Genomic DNA, 21,262 nt, shown 5'->3' with positions numbered 1-21,262 from the left:
CAGGGAGAAATGATAGCTGGGGATTCTGGGTAGTGTAGTGTCTTCTGCCATCCTTTACTCCGAAAAAAGATTTGTTTCTCCGAATCGAAGGGGAAAAATACAAAAGCATTGCACACAATTTAAACCAATCAATGTTGTGTAATTAACAAGGATAATCTGGTGTTTTTTAGTCGATGAGTAGTGCAGATATCACTGTAAAATCAATCGTCAGTAAGGGGAATATTTACTTCCGGGTGTACAATTCTCCGCTATCCAATGAGAATGGACGCTCACATTGCCTTTAAGGGCAGTCGACACAAACGAATGCTGTGCTTCCATGAGCGTCCATAGAAGCACATGGACATCCCGGAAAGCTGAAAATGGACGCTAAGGCCCCCCCCCTTGCGTTGAAAATGGACGCTAAGGCCCCCCCCCTTGCGTTGAAAATGGACGCTAAGGCCCCCCCCCTTGCGTTGGAAAAAGCCGGCAGGGGACTTGACATAACGTCAACATAGGCCGACCTGGGAGTGAGGATGTGTTGGCCTGAGACACAGTTTCATGACTATTGTTGTGTTTTGGCCCCACAGGCAGGGGCATGGGGTTTAACAGGTTTTAAAGTATCCAATGTGTTAGTGATTTTTTATGTATTTTCCTTTAGAATGGCAGGAAATTAGTATTCAAATTTGTATTGAATTTTTGGTCCCCCCCAATGTTGACTCCATGAATACGGCCCTGAGTCTTTATGTTACTAGATTACTGCGGTCAAGCCAGCTTCCACTTGGGAAAACACAGTCAAGCCAGCCCGCACGTGATATTGGGGTGCGCGAATATTAGAAGCATTACGGTAAAATCCCAGCTCTTACTCGGTCAATAACAAAAGCACCTATAAAAACAAACCAAACATATTAAATTAAGAGATATGTACTATATAATGTGATCAATAATTATTTAAAACAAACTACGTATAACTACCACGAGTAAATGTAAAATGTAAGGAGTTTCAAAATAAAAGTCCTTTGAAATCTCATATTGAAATCTCATATATGAGCTATCAGCCCTGTGTTTAGATAAGAATAAAACGAAATCTCTCCCTGATGCAAGACTCATCTCACTGCAGGGTGATCGAAGGACACCCCATCTACTCACCCAGAAAAAATCAGGACATTCTGATGTGGAGTTTCAAAATAAAAGACCTTTGAAATCCCATATATGAGCTATCAGCCCTGTGTTTAGATAAGAATAAAACGAAATCTCTCCCTGATGCAAGACTCATCTCACTGCAGGGTGATAGAAGGACACCCCATCTACTCACCCAGAAAAAATCAGGACATTCTGATGTGGAGTTTGTGGACTCGTGGTAGTTATACGTAGTTTGTTTTAAATAATTATTGATCACATTATATAGTACATATTTCTTAATTTAATATGTTTGGTTTGTTTTTATAGGTGCTTTTGTTATTGACCGAGTAAGAGCTGGGATTTTACCGTAATGCTTCTAATATTCGCGCACCCCAATATCACGTGCGGGCTGGCTTGACTGTGTTTTCCCAAGTGGAAGCTGGCTTGACCGCAGTACTAGATTGGTAGATGGCGCACAGGGTGAAATATTAAATATGAATACTTTGTATCTTTAAAATATGAATCTCTATAGCTAGAAAATAAACAAATGGCTGCATTTCTTGTATAAAAGGTGATTTATAAATCAAGTTTATTAATGTATTTATTAATATTATTAGGAGCCTGTTACCCAGTCAGTCTTCCACGGCTAGAGGGAGACAGTGCTTTCTTGCAGGCCGCCTTGGCTGCTCAGGACCGTCTTTGCCGACATGTCCTTGTTTGTGCGTTTTAATCAGCGATTGGGAAATAACAGGTAGCCTTGTCTGTCCGCCTCCCGCACCCATATTACACCCAGGAGGGGAAGAGGGGGGGGAATAAAGCACAACAACCCACATTTTGACGCTGCTCCCTTCCTGCGTGTTATTCCCCCTGTGGGTGCCGACAGGAGAAGCAGACTGCAGGCTACAACAGCCCGAGTGTAATCGCAACGTGTTTGTTACAGAGTGTCACCGCAGTCTGGCTGTGTCTGTATGTGAATCGGGCTGATTTAATGGGCTGCCGTCAGCCCGTCTCCCCCGCCTCTGGACAGCTGATCGCCGCGATTCACGCTTGAATTTAGACCCACTAAAGACGACATTGTGGATATGGAATGGTGCATGCCGCTGGGCCAAGTTTTCAGCCTCTGAAAAGCACCGGAATCATGGACAGTCATCCGCTGTAAGTGCTCAAATATGTGTGATTGTGCGTGTTGACGTTTCCCAGTGGCTGCTTGACTGATGGTGCCGCATTGACAGAGACAGCGGCCAGCCGGTGTGGCTGATCGGGGGGACAGTCACTGATTCCCGGGGACTGATGCCGAGCCTGCCCGCTGCAGCACAGGCTGGATTTGTGTTGGTGGAATAATGTTGGGATTATTACCGAGGTGTTTTTTGTTTATGGCATGTGTGTCCTGTAGCCATGTGTGTGTGGGTGTGTTTTTGTTACAGAAAACATGGGCCACGTGATTTTGCCATTAGCAGCATGATTATAGGATGTTTTATTATGAAAGGAGAGGCCATTAGTGTTTACTGAACATTGATGGAGATAAAGGAAATACATTGTTATACATTTGAGTTACTTGAATTTGGGATACTTGATTTATTACTCTTTCTGCTGTTTTACACCAAAGTTTGGACAGTAGCTACAGGTTTGTGTGGGATTTAGGTAGTTATGACCAGGGGTGAACAGCAACTGAATTAATTTACTCAAGTATTTTACAACTTTTGATGATTTTGTACTTTACTTGAGTATTTCCTGTTCCTGCCACTTGAACTTCGTATGTTTATTACATGTATACATCTACTGCACTCCAATTCTAAGTCAAATATTCCACATTGTATTCCATTACATTGATCTGAAAGCTTTAGTTACTATGACAATTCAGAATTAGATTAATGCAAAATAAAAATCAACAAAACATGTATTATGAATTAAGATACACTTAATTGATCCCTTGTTGAAATTCACAAGCTCCTGCAGTATATATTTAAAAAAATAAGCATCACCGTTACCAGCTGCAACCTTATAGAAGTGAACACATTAATAATCATTGTTAAATTATATAACCTATAATGTTTATCAATGGGCTGTCGTGCTGAACGATATATTTTGTATTTTTACAAAATGTTAATGCTAGTTCATATCAGTAAAAAAAAAATAACAATATAAAATACTGCAATAAATAATAATGAATCTGACTTACTTTTGTTTTCCTCCTTTACATTTAGCTAGAAATATGTCTGTTATGATTTTGAATGATGGACTTTTTGATCTATTAATCATATACACATTGAGAGTTACAGTTAGTGGCCACTTGATTAGGTTAAGGCGGGTTTATCATTCAGGCCCCAATTTCACTGTGTGCAAATTAGTATTGGCAATTTGATTAATCTGTCTTGAAGAGGTTTCCTTTTCAGAACACATTATCTATAACATTATATATTAAGTAATACTGAGCCCTCTTGAAGCATATTTCTAAACCAAGTGACTCACATAAATGCTAGGGACAGGTACTGTTATTCATGTGTAGGAGTGCTGGTTGAGTCTTTATTAAATGGTTACCTGGAAGCCAAACTTTCTCTTCTCAGAGGGTGGTGATACATAATACCAAAGTAAAAGATCCAAACTAGTACTAGTAATATCCTCTTTAAAACTCCTTAAAACTTTATGAATGCGTCAACTGTTGTTGGCAACCTTGTGTCAACTGTTTTAATTGTTGTATTTGACCCTATACATATTTATTGATACATTACATTTTTACATTTGCCAATTGTAATAGTTATATTATATTCATATCAGGTCACCATGTTGTATTTTATGCTTACCTCCCGTATGTAAAAGAGAGCCACATACTTATGTTTGCCTTATGTGTGTCCCTCTCAGGTGCACCAGGCTTTGTCCACACTCTCTGGACAAAGAAGATGGCGTCGAGAGGCAGGGTCCCGTCACTCTGAACCCCCGGTACATGAGGAAGGCGTTCAAAGTCATGAACGAGCTGCGCAGGTGAAGCTAACTTTTTCTCTTTAGGTCTGTGTCTCTTTCAGGGTACCACGTTTTAAAACTGTAGTTGTGACCTCTCACCTCTCCATCTCTTCCATGCCCATACAGCCAGAGCTTGTTGTGTGATGTGACCATAGTGGCAGAGGATGTGGAGATCGCTGCTCACAGGGTGGTGCTGGCTGCCGGGAGCCCTTACTTCCACGCCATGTTCACAGGTGAGGACGCGTTTCCATTCATACAGCAGGGTCTTTGCATCCTTTGTTTCAGTTTCTGTCTTTTGTACTGTGTGGTAATGTATGTCTAACACGAGTGTACCAACAGGTGAGATGGCAGAGAGCCGGGCGAAACGAGTGAGGATAAAGGAGATGGACGGCTGGACTCTGGGCCTGCTGGTGGACTACATCTACACCGCAGAGATACAGGTCACGGAGGATAACGTGCAGGTAAACACACACTCACATAATCATTTATCTGAATAATTACATCGTTTACATGGCTTTACTGCTTTTCTGAAATGGAAACACAACCTGTGTTGTTATATGTTTAATAAAACAATTATAAATCTTCAGTGGTTACTTAATAACCAAACATCCAACTAATAAAGTTGTTATCGAAGTTATTGCTTATTTCAAACCCTATTTAATTAAACAGATTTTTCCGTAATTGATAACCAAACCAATTGGTTTGCAATTTCCGATTGATCCCTAACTGTTCTGTGTCCAACGTTTGAACAGAAATCAATCCACTTAATGAATAATAAGATAACACTTTATTTATCCAGAGGGAAAAGAGCAGCTGATGTAATACATAGTGGACAGATCGCACGTATAGTAAAGTCTAAATATAGTACAATGAGGTCCAAACAAAAATGAAAATATTCAAATGCCAAAATTAGGCAAGTGGTATGGTTCATAAAATATATACAGGCAACCAATTCAGTGACGTTTTCAGTAAACAACATTTCACAATAATTAACTGAATGAAAACTTTATTTCCCCTCGTGACTTTTAATGTTTTATTTTCCTGCCCAAACCTTTTCCTTGCACAGGCATATAAACAAAACATATATACTTCCATGGTCTAGTTATCAGGCTCTTTCAGCCGTGTAATACAGTAAACCCTGAATAAGGATTTGTTTTCATGATCACACTGATGCTTCTGAGATTTGGGAACAATCAGATCACTACAAACAATCACTGCAGATTAGAAGTGTCTTTTTGTTTCACTTGATCATGTGTAAAAAACGTTAAACTAATTGTAAACTCTTCCCTTGCCTATAGGGTAATCCACTCTGTTTGAACAAATTAAAAATATTTAAACTAAACAGAATTTTATTTAGAGAAGTCTTGAGTGAAGAAGTTCATATTCTCACTCAACGGTAGCAGTAACAAGCAGGTTATTTTTGGGTGATTTAACCTGTGATTATATGCATTGTTTAGTACCTGAAGTTCCCCTTCATACAGGTTATTCTCTGTGTGTGTTTGCCAGGCATTGCTACCCGCCGCCAGCCTGCTCCAGCTCAACGAGGTGAAGAAGGTTTGTTGTGAGTTCCTGAGCTCTCAGCTTCACCCCTCAAACTGCCTGGGGATTCGAGCCTTCGCTGACCTCCACGCCTGCTCTCAGCTCCTCACACAGGCCAACAGCTACGCAGGTGTGTGTGCGCGCTAAATCTCAATTGTTATATGCGTGTGTGCTATACACTAAAATGGGTTTGTGTGTGTCCTGGAGGATGTGAGACAGAATGAGAACAGATTTAATTAATGACAATGTTAAAAGGAAAAAAATAAGCTATTTTAAACTGTAGTCACAGGGTAGTTTTTTAATTTGATGCTTTTGCTGACAGAGCAACATTTCACTGAGGTGGTTGGGAGTGAAGAGTTCCTCAATTTGGGCATGGAGCAAGTGTCCAGCCTGATCGCCAGTGACAAGCTCACCATCCCCACAGAGGAGAAGGTACACACACATTCACTCTGCCCAATGCAACGTCTCTTTAACTATCTTTTCTGCATTTATATTGTTTTGTTTTAAAGGGATTTTGAGAAATATATTTATTTTGTTGTTTTACTGCTGTGGGCTGTTTGTATGCACTTTCATACATGTGTCTACATAGGCAGGACAGCACGACTAAATGATTGTACCTGTGTTTAAAGTGTCTCTGGGTACTTTATTTTGCAGGTGTTTGAGGCGGTGATAGCCTGGGTAAACCACGATAAAGATGTGCGGCAGGAGCATTTGGCTCACCTGATGGAACATGTCCGCATGCCGCTTCTCTCCAGAGAATACCTGGTGCAGGTACGAGTGTCTGCATCGCTCCGTTTAACTTTGTATGCTTGAATTCAATGTGGCTGTTGCTCTTTCTGTCTATCTTAACTGAGATAAAGAACGGGTCCAAGCTAAACTGGAGAACTTTTTTTAGAACATGTCGGATATATGTTGGATTCTCACTACAATTAAAGGTGGGGTAGGTAATTTTGGAGAAACCAGCTCGAGTGCGCTAGAATTTGAAAATACACAACCGGAACAAATCTGCCACTTCCTTACAGAGCCCCTCCTCCAACACACACGAACGCACACATGACCAATGAGGGCACGAGATAAGTTTGTACACAGATGGAAGGCTGACAGGCAGGTAGGCCATCCAGTTATTTTAGCCGGGCTGGCTAAAATGATGTGTCGTGCTTTTTACAGCGCTACGGCTTCCAGAGATGACGTTTTTTTAATGTATTTATTGTCAAAGCATTTAATATTCATTGCTATCGGGATGTTAAGAGCATTCCATGAAATATAACAAAAAGTGTTTCTGAAATAAATTACATACCCCACCTTTAAGTAAAATTGATGTAAACATCATATCACATTGAACCCTTTGTTTGTACTATATAATCAGTAATAGATCAAATATACAGTATAACATGTTTTGTGTCTGAAAATCAGTACATGATTATTTGTTTCTGTGAAATTATTGACAAACTGACTCTGGACGTGTTGTGATGAATTAATCAATGACTTGTCGTTGTGCTTGTCAAACAATAGGAATGAGGAAGTGACACCTTTTTAATAAGATACAATATACTGTACATGGTAAAATATTTGACATTTTAGACATTATATAAATTATCTGAGCTTTGTGTTTTGAGTTCACTGATTAAACCAGTGAACTCAAAACACAGTAATGCTGTTTTAGTGAGCATGTGACTTCGACACAGACATGTTTAAACTCATCCTGAACATTAAACTATAGCTAAACTAATGGCAGAGCAACTGTCTCAAGTATTCTATGATAGGAGGAAGATGTGTTCTCAGCTTCAGAGCACTGAGGGTTATGTTTTTTTGCTAGTGATCTGATCCCAATTATCTTTTTGCCTCAGTGCAACCATCGCTGCTGCGAAAAACTCTTATGTGTTCAAGTGCCATAATCATTTCAACACCCAGGATGGTTAAATACACTGTCTGTGTCAGACAGCTGAGCGACATGTTGCTACGTATCCAGTTTACAGTGGTCCAACTCGTTTGTTTCTGCTGTTGTTAAAACAGGGATGAACTGAATAAATGTCATGTTAAGATATTAAGCCAGTCATTTGTATACAAATCTTTAACCTTGTAAATCAATCTAGTCCAAGCAGATTAAAACAAAAGATCTCCTAAGCATCTAGATGTTTATCTTTGTGTCCGTCACCTCTGGTATACAAGCTCTTGTGTTGTGTGTTTATTTTGAGGTCCGATTAAACTATAATTGAAGTTGGACATTGCCACAACTTGGATGAATATGCATGAGTTATAGCAGGTAGCACAACTGAGGTGTGATCTTTTAACATTTAAATTTATGATGGTGAAAGTTGGTCAGTCTACTAATTAATCCACAATATACTGCAGCTCTTTTTAAATCCTCTCTCTTTTTGTTTTGTTTGTGTTAGCGTGTGGAGGAGGAGTCTCTGATCAAGAATAGCAGTGCGTGTAAAGATTACCTGATTGAAGCCATGAAGTACCACCTGCTGCCCGCTGACCAGAGAGCTCTGATGAAAACGGCACGCACACGCATGAGGACTCCAGCCTGCTGTCCTAAGGTATCTATGCAACCTCCACTAAGTTCCTCCACTTTTAGTTAAAATAATGAATTCATTCTTCATGTGACGGCTCTCTGTTTCTCTTCTGTGTAGGTGATGGTTGTGGTCGGAGGCCAGGCTCCCAAAGCCATCCGTAGTGTTGAATGTTACGACTTTGAGGAGCAGCGATGGTATCAGGTGGCTGAGCTCCCGACCAGGAGGTGCAGAGCAGGTAGGAAACCCTCAATAAGAACAACATAAACATAAAGACCGTTAGAGCCGGGATTCTCTGAAGAATGCAGTTGTATCAGAGAACCTGAATGCCCTAAATCACCAAACTAATGTTGCATTCAGGCGGTGCTCGTCAACTTGTGAATGTTAAGTTAAAAACAGGCTGCATGATCCGTTACTAGTGTTATTAGCAAATAGCTTATGTTTAGAGCAGAGGTGTTCAGGCTCTTCCGAGTGGGTTTACCTTTGGTTTGCTTCAAGCAATATACACTGAACAGATAAATGACATACAGTTTAAATAAAAGAGACTTTTCCTATGCAAACAAAAGGCCTATTTCTCTTAAATGATGTGTGCAAATGTGTTCTCAATCTTATCTAATCTCGTACCTTTTAGGTGTGGTGTACGTGGGTGGGTGTGTGTATGCAGTTGGTGGTTTCAACGGTTCTTTGCGTGTGCGGACGGTCGACTGTTACGACCCGATGATGGACCGCTGGACGAGTGTGAGCAGCATGCAGGACCGCCGATCCACGCTCGGGGCCGCAGTGCTCAACGGACTCCTGTACGCTGTGGGAGGCTTTGACGGCAGCACAGGTACAGATACACTATCCAATCCCATATTTTACATTTCTGTGAGACAGAGAGGGTTTAGGCGGTGCATCCCTACAGGCTTTTTGACAGGAAATGATATAATATGTAATTGTTCATGGTGTCTTTGATACATGGTGTGTGTGTGTGCTTGCAGGTTTGTCGACAATCGAGGCGTACAATGCGAAAACAGACGAGTGGTTCCATGTGTTACCCATGAGTACCCGACGAAGCAGTGTCGGAGTGGGTGTTGTCAATGGTGAATATGAATCCCAGTTCAGTTTTACAGTCATAAACACTATTAACCATACAGTAGTCCTGCAATAAATACTTGTTCTATAAAGCACATAACTTACTAGAGTTTATAGAGACAGGAACTATGGCTTATTTGCATCAAAATCTTTCACAATCTTTTTATCTGCATAGGTACCTTGTATTTCTATAATTTTCTCCATCTCACTGCCTCGCTTATTCTGAGTTATAATGTGTTTCCTTGTGTGTGTGTTTCAGGGATCCTGTATGCAGTTGGAGGTTATGATGGTGCGACCAGGCAATGTCTGAGTACTGTAGAAGCTTACAACCCTAAAAGCAACACGTGGAGCTACATAGCAGAGATGGGCACGAGACGCAGCGGAGCAGGTCAGTGTGTGTGTGGTTCAATATTATAAGATGACAAACAAACAATACCTGTGGTAATAACTTATATACAAATGTGACTTTTCATGCACTGTTCAATTCTGAGGTTTTGCTCTATTTTGCTTCCATAACATGTTTCCTTTCTGACCAGTGGCATTGAAATGGTGACCAATGTGTTTGATGTCGTCCTCAGGTGTAGGTGTGTTGAAAGGTTTACTTTACGCTGTGGGGGGTCATGATGGCCCACTGGTGAGGAAGAGCTGTGAGGTTTATGATCCGGCCTCTAACAGCTGGAGGCAGGTAGCTGACATGAACATGTGTCGACGCAACGCAGGTAAAGCAGACCGTCTGACCACCAGACATCCTCAGGTGTGAGATGAAGGATGTCCATTGATCTTTATTCTGTGTGTGTGTTTTCAGGTATGTGTGCTGTAAACAACGTACTTTATGTGGTGGGAGGGGACGACGGGAGCTGCAATCTGGCTTCTGTGGAGTTTTACAACCCAAACTCGGACAAGTGGACACTACTGCCAAACTGCATGAGCACAGGACGCAGTTATGCAGGTGTGTAGATATACATAAGTGCTGAAAACGTATTATAATTGAATGTGTTGTATCCAAACTACAGTGAGATGTACATTTGACATTTCTTTGAACATTACAGCTATTATACACTGTTCAACAAATGTTTCTATGCATAAAGCTTTAACATCATTATTTTTGATTAAAATGTATTTCTAAAATGCTAAAGTGTCTTCACCAATCAACCACGTAGATACAATATAGAAATCCTTTTAAACAAGTATTCCTACTTTTTTAAAGTACTAACAAAAGTGACTGTAGTTGCCATTTATTTAAGGGATTCTATGATATGTAGAATATAAATGTCCTGCACATCATGCATGTGAAAATAAACGTGTGGCAGTAGCGATGCACCAGCTTAATCTCTTTTTTTTGTGACCCTAGGAGTGACTGTAATCGACAAGCCCTTATGACTGCGCTCTACTACTGCCACTGATTCGGAGCAGAACGTATTCTCCTGCTGAATACTGATCTTGGATCTGTCTACGATGCCAATGCTATTATGTTGGGCAGCATTAGCACAGGCACTGACGAAGATGAAGAAAATGACAAGATTGTTGTTGTTGAGGATGTTGAGGATGATGATGAAGAAGATTTTTTGCACTTACCTGAAAGGGGGAGCTGTAACAAATGGGGGGGAATCAAACCCGTGTTTTAATCCCCTCCTGGAAGGACTGCTGCTGGTGAATGGACACACCAGTGTGACGCTCTGCTGAAGTGCCATTGAAACGCTACTGATATGAAGCTACTATAACTGCAAAGTTATTTTAACATTAGTAATGTTAACAGAGAGACCACTGATCTAATATACGGGAGAGGAAGGCAAAGAAGGACCATTTGGGACTAAAATCTTTGTTTCTCCTTCTTTTCTATCATGAAAAGTGTGTGTGAGTGTGTGTTTGTGTGTGTGCGCTTGCATTTAAAGGTGCTCCTTTTGCTTGCACATGTGAGCATGTGTGCGTTTGTGTGCATCTGAGTCTCTGTGTGGGGACGCCTGGTCCGACGCCGCATGAACGCACTCTGTCTGACCTCTGGCCTTTTTACAGTGTTGCAGTGTGGCTGTTCAAGAGTGCCTGAATGTCTAAAAACATCCCGCTTTCCCTCTTCTTCCCCTTTGTTATGCCTTGAGTACTGTTACTGGACAGAGTACAGCTGGACTCTGAGGATGTTTTGGGATAAAGAAACACATTTGAGTCCAGATCGGTTGCGTTAGCCCGCATGAATTCAGAACGTGGCAAGCTAGAAAATGTGCATTTGTTCTATAAAAAAAACAGACTTTGACTTGAACACCACTCTTCTGGTAAAGGAGAAGAGTCATTCATGTTGCCAAAAACAGTGACGGGCAGAGGGAGAAGCTATTTGAGATGAAAACAGTTGGATGTATCAGTGCTTTACTGTCTCAAGGCAGTCATCTTTGCTGTGGTTGTAACCACTACAACGGCCTGAACTCACTGCATGGTCCCCGAACTCCAACCTCCTATCCTTCAACAGTCCCCTCTCCCTCTTTTAGTGTAGCAACCCTATTAACTACTGCACACCCTGACGTACTATGAATGTGCCAATTTTAATATGTCTCTTCATTTCTGTCTCTCTTTACTACTTAACTAATGTGTTCTCTCTTTCTGGAAAGTGACCAAACCTACTCTTGAGTTTCAGTTGAAAAAATATTGCTATAAAAGTAACTGGTATTGCTGTTTTCTTGTCAGTGTATTGAGGAATGTCATGTAGGCTAATGACTTTGAAAATGTTTCATTACTTGTTTTATATTATCATTAATAAATATGCTTCTTGTATTTAAAGCTGTGAAATGACATCTGTTTTTAAAACTTTGCCAAATCAGTAAAATGTTGAAAATGAAAATATGCTTTGTGTAATGTTTTTAAAACTCTACAGTCATTTGTTTATTTACAATATTTAACATGTAATCATAAGTGTCGTGTAAAAGCTGGCATTATTAGACTTCTCAGTGTCGGACACTTCTTAATTAATTTTCGTTGTTATTAATTTTGTTTTCATTTCAGTTAAAGTTCTTGCAATTCTGCCCTTATTTAGATAACATTGAGTATTTGAGAACTTTTGTACTTCTTTTGTCAAAGTAAATTTAGTTTTGCAAGGGGTGAAATAACAAAAAGTCTGTACTGTACATTAAGTACTATTTTGTAGTACTTTGCCAGCGATATGTCTTTAGCAGATTACGATTTTACACATACCGAATAGTCATCTTATAAAATACAATGGAGCATGTATATGATAAATGAAGATGCATATCAGACAACATTTCATATTTAAAACTTTTTAAAAGATGTAAAACTACATTTAAGTGGTGCTGTATTTACATTTTAATAGGTAAAGACTGTCAAAATAACTATACAACGTTTCCAAAGTTGACATTGAATCACAAAGTGTTATACAAATGTAAATATGAGACGGAAGACGCATGCATGACTCAAAGTTCACCCCATCTCTTAACTCGTACAATCCATTCACTGCAGAGGTTATGAAAGCAGAGCTCGCCTCTGATTGGCCGTTGCTGCAGAAACAGTCAGTCTCCCTATCATCAGTCCATGTCACGGACCAATCAGCGAAGCGGCTCGGCCCCTCGACGTCAGTCTCCTCTCCTCTCAACCAATCAGCTTGTTCGATATGACTGTACTTCATATGGTCGGCTGTCTCACTGTCAGGTAGACGGGACGATCCGCGACAAGGTGAGTTTACCGTCGTTTAAGCTGCAAAAATACCGTTTTTATTGTTTTTATTAGCAGCGATTGTTTAACCACATGTCTTTTTTATATAATACAGCGAAAAAGAGCTAGGTTTTACGAGTTTTAAGAACAATACACCGGCTCGCTTTGTAATCTGAAACACAGTTCATTAATAAACATGACATAGTGTAAGTGATACTGGGGAGATATAAGGAAATGTTTAGCTGTTTTTAGAGTTCCTCTGTTTGTTTCATTGAGATTCATTACGTTTTTGCATTAACAATCTCTTAGCGGTGTAATTCAGCATGTTTTCGTGTTGAATTTAATGATTGAAATGGTATTTATTGTTGCAACAGTATTATGTCATAGTGTATCATCATTATGTAGCTGTAAGGTATTAACAGTAGAACATCAAGTATTGGAAGTTTGAGTTACCAGCCCTTTACTTGAGTACTCCTTTTTATATAAGTCATAATATAATAAGTTATATAATATATTGGTTAGGACTATGTGATATGAGCCATTCTGCATAATAAGTCACTGATTAGGATATGGGACAAACACGTAAAATCTGATTTTCTGATCTGAGTTTCATTTGTTTATACTACAATAATTTGAAATATTCTATATATTTGCACATTTATATACTAGCACTCAAGGAACAGGACATTGACATTTATGCACTTCAACATATTCAACTTATGTCAACATCTTTAGTCACACTTTTCTTTGAGGTAAAACACGTTTTATTTTTGGTCAATCCATCACGAAACCCACATATATAATATTAATTGTACTTTAAGTACAGTTTGATGCTAATACTGTTGAACTCATACTTAAAGAAGACTGTTAAAGGAGGACTTACTATAATTGTAGCGGAGTATTTTTGACACTGCATAGTATCGTCACTTTTACTCAGTTAAAGATGACAAACTTCTTCCACTGTTGTACCTTTTTGTTAAAAGACACATTTGCACTGTACCAACATGACTGAATTATATTATCTCTATACCTATAGCTGTAATGATACCTCCTGTCTGAGAGTTGTATACAGTGTGTTCTTTCTAAAGTATTTTAATAACTTTATTATAACACTGTGTTCCTGTTTCCCAGTCTTCTCTCCTGTCCTGCATTCATCTGACATTGACCATCATGGAGGTGAACGGCACAGCAGACATCTTGAGCTCTGCCTACCTGGCGGTGGAGTACATGGATGCGGTGTTGCCAGAAAACCCCCTCCAGCCCTCCATGAAACACGCCTGGGACTACATGATGGACAACTACACCAAGTTCCAGATTGCCACCTGGGGGTCGCTCATCGTCCACGAGTTGATCTACTTCCTGTTCTGCCTCCCCGGATTCCTCTTCCAGTTCTTTCCCTTCATGCAGAAATACAAGATCCAACAGGTTTGTGTGGGATTTAACTTTTAAGTACCTTTTGTGTACATTTACTCAAGTACTGTACTGTGAGCAATTTTGAGCTACTTGTACTAGTATTTCCATTTCCTGCTACACTCTTCTACTTTTGTACATCTCAGAGGCAATGGTGGTACTCCAAGTGGTTATGACTTTATTTTTTTAAGTTTAAGATATCTCTTTTAAACCTTCTGTGTGTGTGTGTGTGTGTGTGTGTGTGTGTGTGTGTGTGTGTGTGTGTGTGTGTGTGTGTGTGTGTGTGTGTGTGTGTGTGTGTGTGTGTGTGTGTGTGTGTGTGTGTGTGTGTGTGTGTGTGTGTGTGTGTGTGTGTGTGTTTTTGTTGTGTGCAGGACAAGCCGGAGACCTGGGAGAAACAGTGGAGGTGTTTTAAGATGCTGCTGTTCAACCATTTCTGTATCCAGCTGCCGTTGATCTGTGGGACTTACTACTTCACTGAGTTCTTCAACATCCCTTATGACTGGAACTCCATGCCACGCTGGTCAGTGGAAGTATAATAAAACACACCCAATGCCTTATTTTAACGTGTACCGTACACATAAGTGTTATTGTTAGTTTTATAGCATAGTAACATTTTAATCCAGGCATGTGCTATCTATGATAATGGTAACGTTTAAGACAGAAATGTAGCTCTGAAAAGCATTCAATTTAATGACGCATAGCTATCCAGCAGCAATTATTGTATTTTTTAAAACGAGAAAGGTGTTTCTCATGCCTTCATCAATCTGCTTTACGAAAGAAAATGCATGCATGTAATACTGCTTTAAAAAAAAACAAAAGAACATTTTCCATTATATCTTGTTAAGGTCATTAGACTTGTTGACAATAAAAGTAAAAGTGACATTTCTTTCGATAAATTATACAAATAGAGCAGGGGTGCCCAATATGTCGATCGCAAAGGTAGTGTGGGTAGATCACATGGCATTGAAAAAAGAAAAACTTTTTTTTTTTGCAATATCAATATGAGAAAAATCACATAAAAAGAGATGAAATGGCAGTTTTAAGAAATTACATTCTTTACATTAACCGCATTCAGCGGGATACACTGGTCACGGTTAATTTGAATATCTCAGTGTGCGTTTCTAAGGATGTCCCTCCTCTCTCTCCTCGTCTCCTCCTCCAGGCCGTACATAGTGGCTCAGTGCTTCGGCTGCGCAGTGGTTGAAGACACTTGGCACTACTTCCTGCACCGCGCGCTGCACCACCGCAAGATCTACAAACACATCCACAAAGTCCACCACGAGTTCACCGTGAGTAAAACAAACAAGTGATAAAATAAATAAACACACCACTCTGGTTACTGTCTTTACTGAATAGTTACTTATTAATGATCCTGTAGCTGTCACATGAGAACATATGACCACACACACACACACACACACACACACACACACACACACACACACACACACACACACACACACACACACACACACACACACACACACACACACACACACACACACACACACACACACACACACACACACACACACACACACACACACACCTGAATATGTCTTCATTACATTCTTCCTCTGTCCCTCAGTCTCCGTTCGGCATGCAGGCAGAGTACGCTCATCCTGCTGAGACTCTCATCCTGGGAACAGGTTTCTTCATCGGCATCATGATGTTCTGTAACCACGTGTTCCTACTGTGGGCCTGGGTGTCCTTCCGCCTGCTGGAGACCATCGATGTCCACAGGTAAGACACTTTCTTCCTGTCATGTAGTTTTTTTTCTCCCCTTTTCATCACTTTCTGCAGGTAGAAATGTAGCTCAAATGGACTGCTTAATACTATGACTTAAGAGAGACATTGACTGCAACACATCACCAGGGTTGGGAGGGTTACTTTGTAAATGTAATCAGTTACTGATTACTGATTACATGGCTCTGAAAGTAATCCGAATACAGTTACAGTTACGTGTCTTAAAAAAGTAACGTAATCAGATTACTTTTAGATTACTTTTGGATTACTTTCCAAACTGGGTATGTTTTGGTGAACAGGAGACACAAAAAGCAAAAGGAAACTGAACATGTTTTACTGTTTTAATGGCTTATCAAGAGCACAACTGAAACATCACATCTGAAACGATGTAACAACATAATACACTTGTTGGGGATGCAGCTTGGAATGTGAGGAGTGAGGGACACGGCTTAGAACGGGCGTGTCGCCTTCTGTCCTGCCAGTGTTGGCAGGACATTAATTAAAATGTCGAACTCGGACTTCATTTTAAGGACATTTCGGCCAGGGGTGTAGAGCTATAGTTTAAGCACCGGATTGGCAAAACAGGAGAGTGTGTGCACCAGTCTGCCTTGATCTATGAATTAATATCCGTGACACTCACAGTATCTGCTGCCCGCAGCTGTTTTATAGAAGGAACACCTCCTTCACTTCATGAAATCTCTGCAGCACCAGGAGGCAGCGGGAGGGTTAACGCAGCCTCTGAGAAGACGAGTGCGCCGCGCAGTGCCTTTCACGCACCGCCTTTCACACACCGCCTTCACTGTGTGTACCTTCAGAAATAATCATTAGTAAGGCTAAAGAGCGACCGCAGGCTGATGTGTTTTAACCACACACACCTATATATACACACACGCGATTTAAACGCAGACTTTTGTTCCTCCATGTTTCGTTGTTATTGTTTCAGAGCGAGCGGACCCGCGATTTTTTTTCAAACGCTTTTTTGGTCCATCTGCGGCGGTAATAGGTTTTGTGCGCTGCGATGATTCCGCTGTACCTTTAGTAATGAATATTAAATGTTGTGAGGAAATCTTTCCACCAATAATTCCAATAAGTAATCCAAAATGTATTCACTTCAGGTTTACGAAAGTAACTGTAATCAGATTACTCGTTTTTCAAATGTAACGCGAGCTGAATACAGTTACTTGATTTTTGTATTCTGATTACGTAACGCCGTTACATGTATTCCGTTACAACCCAACCCTGCACATCACTGATTACAATACACTGCACAATTCGTATGTTAAATGTCAGTAATGTATAGCGGTGACCACTAGAGGGCCATACAGATCACCAGGGCTGCAGTCGAATAGTCCATTTAGCTTAGGAACCTTCCTAACCGAGTGAAATGACCCGGAAGTACTTCAGTGGCAGCCAACGTGTTTATGATGCGCCAGCGGACGTCATAAATGTGCGTCTGCTGCTGTGGGGAAACTATGGAAACTACAGTTTTCTATTCATACTGAGCTGTGTGGGGTTTGTTCAACTTTTAAAAGATGTTTGAATGGTGATATACACACAGTGATAGATGTTAAGGACTAACGTTTATAATAAATACATTTGTATTTATTTTAAGATCTTTTCATACAATCATACGTATTGGGATCATTTGTATTAAGAGGGTGACGAACATAACTTTCACTTTTTATTTCAATTCCAACTTTGGTCATGAAGAATATGTTTCTCTGTTGTCCACGTTCATAAAGCATAAAACAACAGCATCAGAGCACGGAGCAGAGTCTCTATATGAGTTTACAGTAGTCCCTCGTTGTTATTAAACATCCATGTTGTAGTCCGCTGTATAGAAAACTGTAGTTTCCATGGTTTCCCCACAGCAGCAGACGCACATTTATGATGTCCGCTGGCGCATCATAAACACGTCGGATAGTGAAAGTGCAGTCGGAGGCCGTGGCCGTTTCTCCATCTCGAGGATTCTGGCTTCCAAGCCAATATTTCAAGGATGCTACGTCATCGAGTGCCGCCGAAGGACTGTTCCACTCTCCAGCATACTTGGACCGAGGCCGCGTCCTTGGTTTGGGGGAAATTTTTAGGCTGCACATGGGTAGACTTCGTGTTCTTAAAATCCCCACAATGCTTTGCGCACGGACCAATTTCAAAAACCCTTGCGGAGAATTGCTGAACCGACGCAGCACACATTTAAATGTAAGTATGTAGGCTAGTGGCGTAGAACATGTGTTGGTAAATATGTTACTTTGTTACATTTGTTTGTTATTATCAAAAATGTGTTCCATGAAAGTAAAGCAAGTTCATAATTAGATAGACATCGTGAGGTATTTATTTTCGGTACAGTTTATGTTGAAACCGTTAGAGAGAGTGGCACACTTATTAGCCTGTTCCATTCTTCTTCGTTATCCGAAGCCGTGGCTTGGAAGCATACTTGCTTCGTTTCTGAAGGAAGTGAGTTGGAAGTACGCGACTACCAAGCCAGCATCCTCGCGATTGAGAAACACCCCGTTTCTCAATCGCGAATTGCTTGGTAGCACATGTCTTCCGAGTCACTTCCTTCAGAAGCTAGGCAAGAATCCTTCCTGGCATTCGGAAAACGAAGAGTGGAACAGGCTAGCAAGTGTGCAGGTGTGTGTCATATGAGAGGCCCCGCCTTACATTTTCCGCTACAGATTTGGGGAAATTGGTCCGTGCGCAAAGCATTGTAGGGATTTGAAGGACGTGAAGTCTACCCATGTGCAGCCTCGAAATTACCCCCAAACCAAGGACGCGGCCTCGGTGGAATTCCAAGTATGCTGGAGGTTGGAACAGTCCTTCGGCGGCACTCGATGATGTAGTATCCTTGAAATATTGGCTTGGAAGCCAGTTTCTTCGCGATTGAGAAACGGCCGGATTCTCGCAGTCTCTTCTCCTAAATCCTTTTGAATTCTCCTATCCACTATTCCTTAACCCCGTGACGTTCAAGGAATAGACGATAGGGTTAGAATTTAGGAGCTGATTTTTGGATTATTCCACTGCAGCCCAGATGTTATCAGATCACAAAGAACCCCTTTAGGTAGTTATTATTAAAATACATTATATCTTCCTATATTTTTAAGTACTAAGTACTGACTTTTATCCTGCAGACTTGCCTTAATAAACTACAAACAAATGTAATTTATAATCCTTTAAAAAAGAATATACCATCTAAAATAAAACAATGCTTGTGACAAAAGTCAGGTTTTCTTTCATCTTTACATAAAATATTTTATTTAGCCAATAGTGCAACAGAGAGAAACACATATAATGTTTTTTTAATGAGAAAATGTGCAGTGCAATAGAAAAACTAGCCATCTTTTCATATTCAACCATTACGCAGCAACATGAAAACAGAATCAAAATATATGCACCACGTAATCAGGACAAACATAATTATTGATAATTTCTAAATGTGCGTCTCATTTGAAAAGCTTGTTCGAAGAATGCTTTAAATAGAAAATATGGACCTATTAAATCTAAGAAAGAATAAATAGCAGACAGACATTAATTCCCTTTTTATCGTTCTCTCTCTCAGTGGTTATGACATCCCTATGAACCCACTCCATCTGATCCCGTTCTACGCCGGCACCCGCTTCCACGACTTCCACCACATGAACTTCGTTGGGAACTACGCCTCCACCTTCACCTGGTGGGACAAGCTGCTGATGACGGACAGCCAGTTCAACAAATACCAGGAGAAACTGGGAGACAAGAAGGAGCAGTAAACATCTCTGTTCATCCACTCGCCTGTCAGCAGGATAAAAGCGTCTAACAAGTGACATCATGTAATAATAATGTAATGCAAAACAGGAGGGAAGAGGCAGGGATACACAGACAGTGGTGCTTTTCCTCAGTCTCACATCTCAGAATCAGCAATGCTGTGGTTTGCTATTGAATCGGACTGTATGTCAACTTCAGTCCGTCTTTTGTGCCTTTTTTGCTATAGAAGTATTTTTGTCGTCTTGCTGCTGGCTGAATAAAAAATATCTAAATCCTCGTTTGAATTTGTTGCTTTGCTTTGTCATTGCATGAAGTTTGTACCATATGACTTTCTTATGAAATTCTTCCGTATACCTATGAATGTTTTAGCACTTTAGCGCTTCCTCTTGAGTTAAACTGAGTCAGTGACGTTGCATGATATACAGTTCTGTGGGTCTGTCCAAACTCAAGTCAGGCATGTTTGATGCAAATTCATGTTATTTTTTTAATAAAAGGAGATTGGCTCATATGGAACTTTCAATTTGTTCAAGACTATTTTGTTAATGTTAATAAATAAATGATGTCCTGATTTTACAAAAAAAGCTTTAATATGTTTAATATATATTTTTTAATATACGAACACATTTGATTAGGCTTTGTGTAGTTGTGTTGAGCTTTATTTATGCGTATTGTTTTCTGGATGTTTGTACATGCATCCCATTCTCAAGGACGTAATACAACAGGAATGCTTTGAGGGTTCTTTAAATGTGGCTCACTTGAACTCAAAGATGACAGGATTTGATTTCGGGGGTCAAAGGTCACTGCGACCTCACAAAACCAATTTTTGGGAAAAACTCTATAATTATTACACTTATTATGATAATTTCACACAATTGTTTAAAAAAGGATACAATTATGGAGATGACATGTTGAACCGACATGGATGTAAACTGCAACTTGACTAGCTGCAGAGGAAAACCACGATATATTATATATAAAATATTACCTTCATATTTTAGATAAGTGTAGATTAACAGTACACTGCTGTAGACAGCTGTGGGTTGATGGAGGAAGTGAGTGTGTTTGCTGATGTTTGCTCCCTTCATCTCCTCTCTGCTGCACTGTGGACACACCCCTGCTGCTGCTGAGTCAAGTTAGCCAACAGCAGCCAGCAAACAGGAAGTGAGGCACTATTTATATCAAGGACCAAAACTAAGTGATGACATGAGGAAATGAATGCAAAACATGGTCGAACCCCGTTCGTTTTTGTTTTTTTTACTTACAACTATTTGGACTCCCAGTATTATTGTTTAATCTTTATATTCCCTTCGGTGATTAAAAGGAGGGACAAATACCAAACAACTGAGAGCCAAAAGTGACATCTTTATATTGCTTGATTAGATTATTGCATACTGTCAATTTTCATCACAATCATTGTCTACCAGTCAAGATGAACAGAGCAGATCAGTCAGTTGTATGTTTTGATGTTTTATAATTAGATACCGATACACGAAAAAAGCAGGAAGGAATAAAAAGCAGAGTTGTAT

General features: G+C 40.1%; 2 protein-coding genes across 2 annotated transcripts; both read left to right on the top strand.

The window, feature by feature from the left end:
- The first annotated feature begins 1,843 nt into the window (after positions 1-1,843).
- Positions 1,844-12,012, top strand: klhl2 (kelch-like family member 2). The gene is made up of 15 exons (XM_034085750.2): positions 1,844-2,253; positions 3,958-4,077; positions 4,183-4,289; positions 4,396-4,517; positions 5,563-5,725; positions 5,918-6,027; positions 6,250-6,366; positions 7,989-8,138; positions 8,232-8,349; positions 8,743-8,940; positions 9,092-9,193; positions 9,445-9,573; positions 9,764-9,904; positions 9,991-10,134; positions 10,537-12,012. Exons 1-15 carry the CDS (start codon positions 2,186-2,188, stop codon positions 10,563-10,565), a joined length of 1,818 nt encoding a protein of 605 aa, XP_033941641.1. The 5' UTR covers positions 1,844-2,185; the 3' UTR covers positions 10,566-12,012.
- Positions 12,013-12,802: 790 nt separating this feature from the next.
- Positions 12,803-20,013, top strand: msmo1 (methylsterol monooxygenase 1). The gene is made up of 6 exons (XM_034092744.1): positions 12,803-12,857; positions 13,968-14,261; positions 14,621-14,769; positions 15,412-15,538; positions 15,838-15,992; positions 19,552-20,013. The coding sequence occupies exons 2-6, from the start codon at positions 14,007-14,009 to the stop codon at positions 19,739-19,741; spliced, it is 876 nt and encodes a 291-aa protein (XP_033948635.1). The 5' UTR covers positions 12,803-12,857; positions 13,968-14,006; the 3' UTR covers positions 19,742-20,013.
- The last annotated feature ends 1,249 nt before the right edge of the window (positions 20,014-21,262 follow it).

The sequence above is a fragment of the Pseudochaenichthys georgianus genome, chromosome 1, assembly GCF_902827115.2.
Source record: "Pseudochaenichthys georgianus chromosome 1, fPseGeo1.2, whole genome shotgun sequence".
In the NCBI taxonomy this organism is placed as follows: Eukaryota; Metazoa; Chordata; class Actinopteri; order Perciformes; family Channichthyidae; genus Pseudochaenichthys; species Pseudochaenichthys georgianus.
The sequence above is the reverse complement of the archived record's forward strand: the minus strand, read 5'-3'. Positions and strand labels throughout refer to the sequence as shown.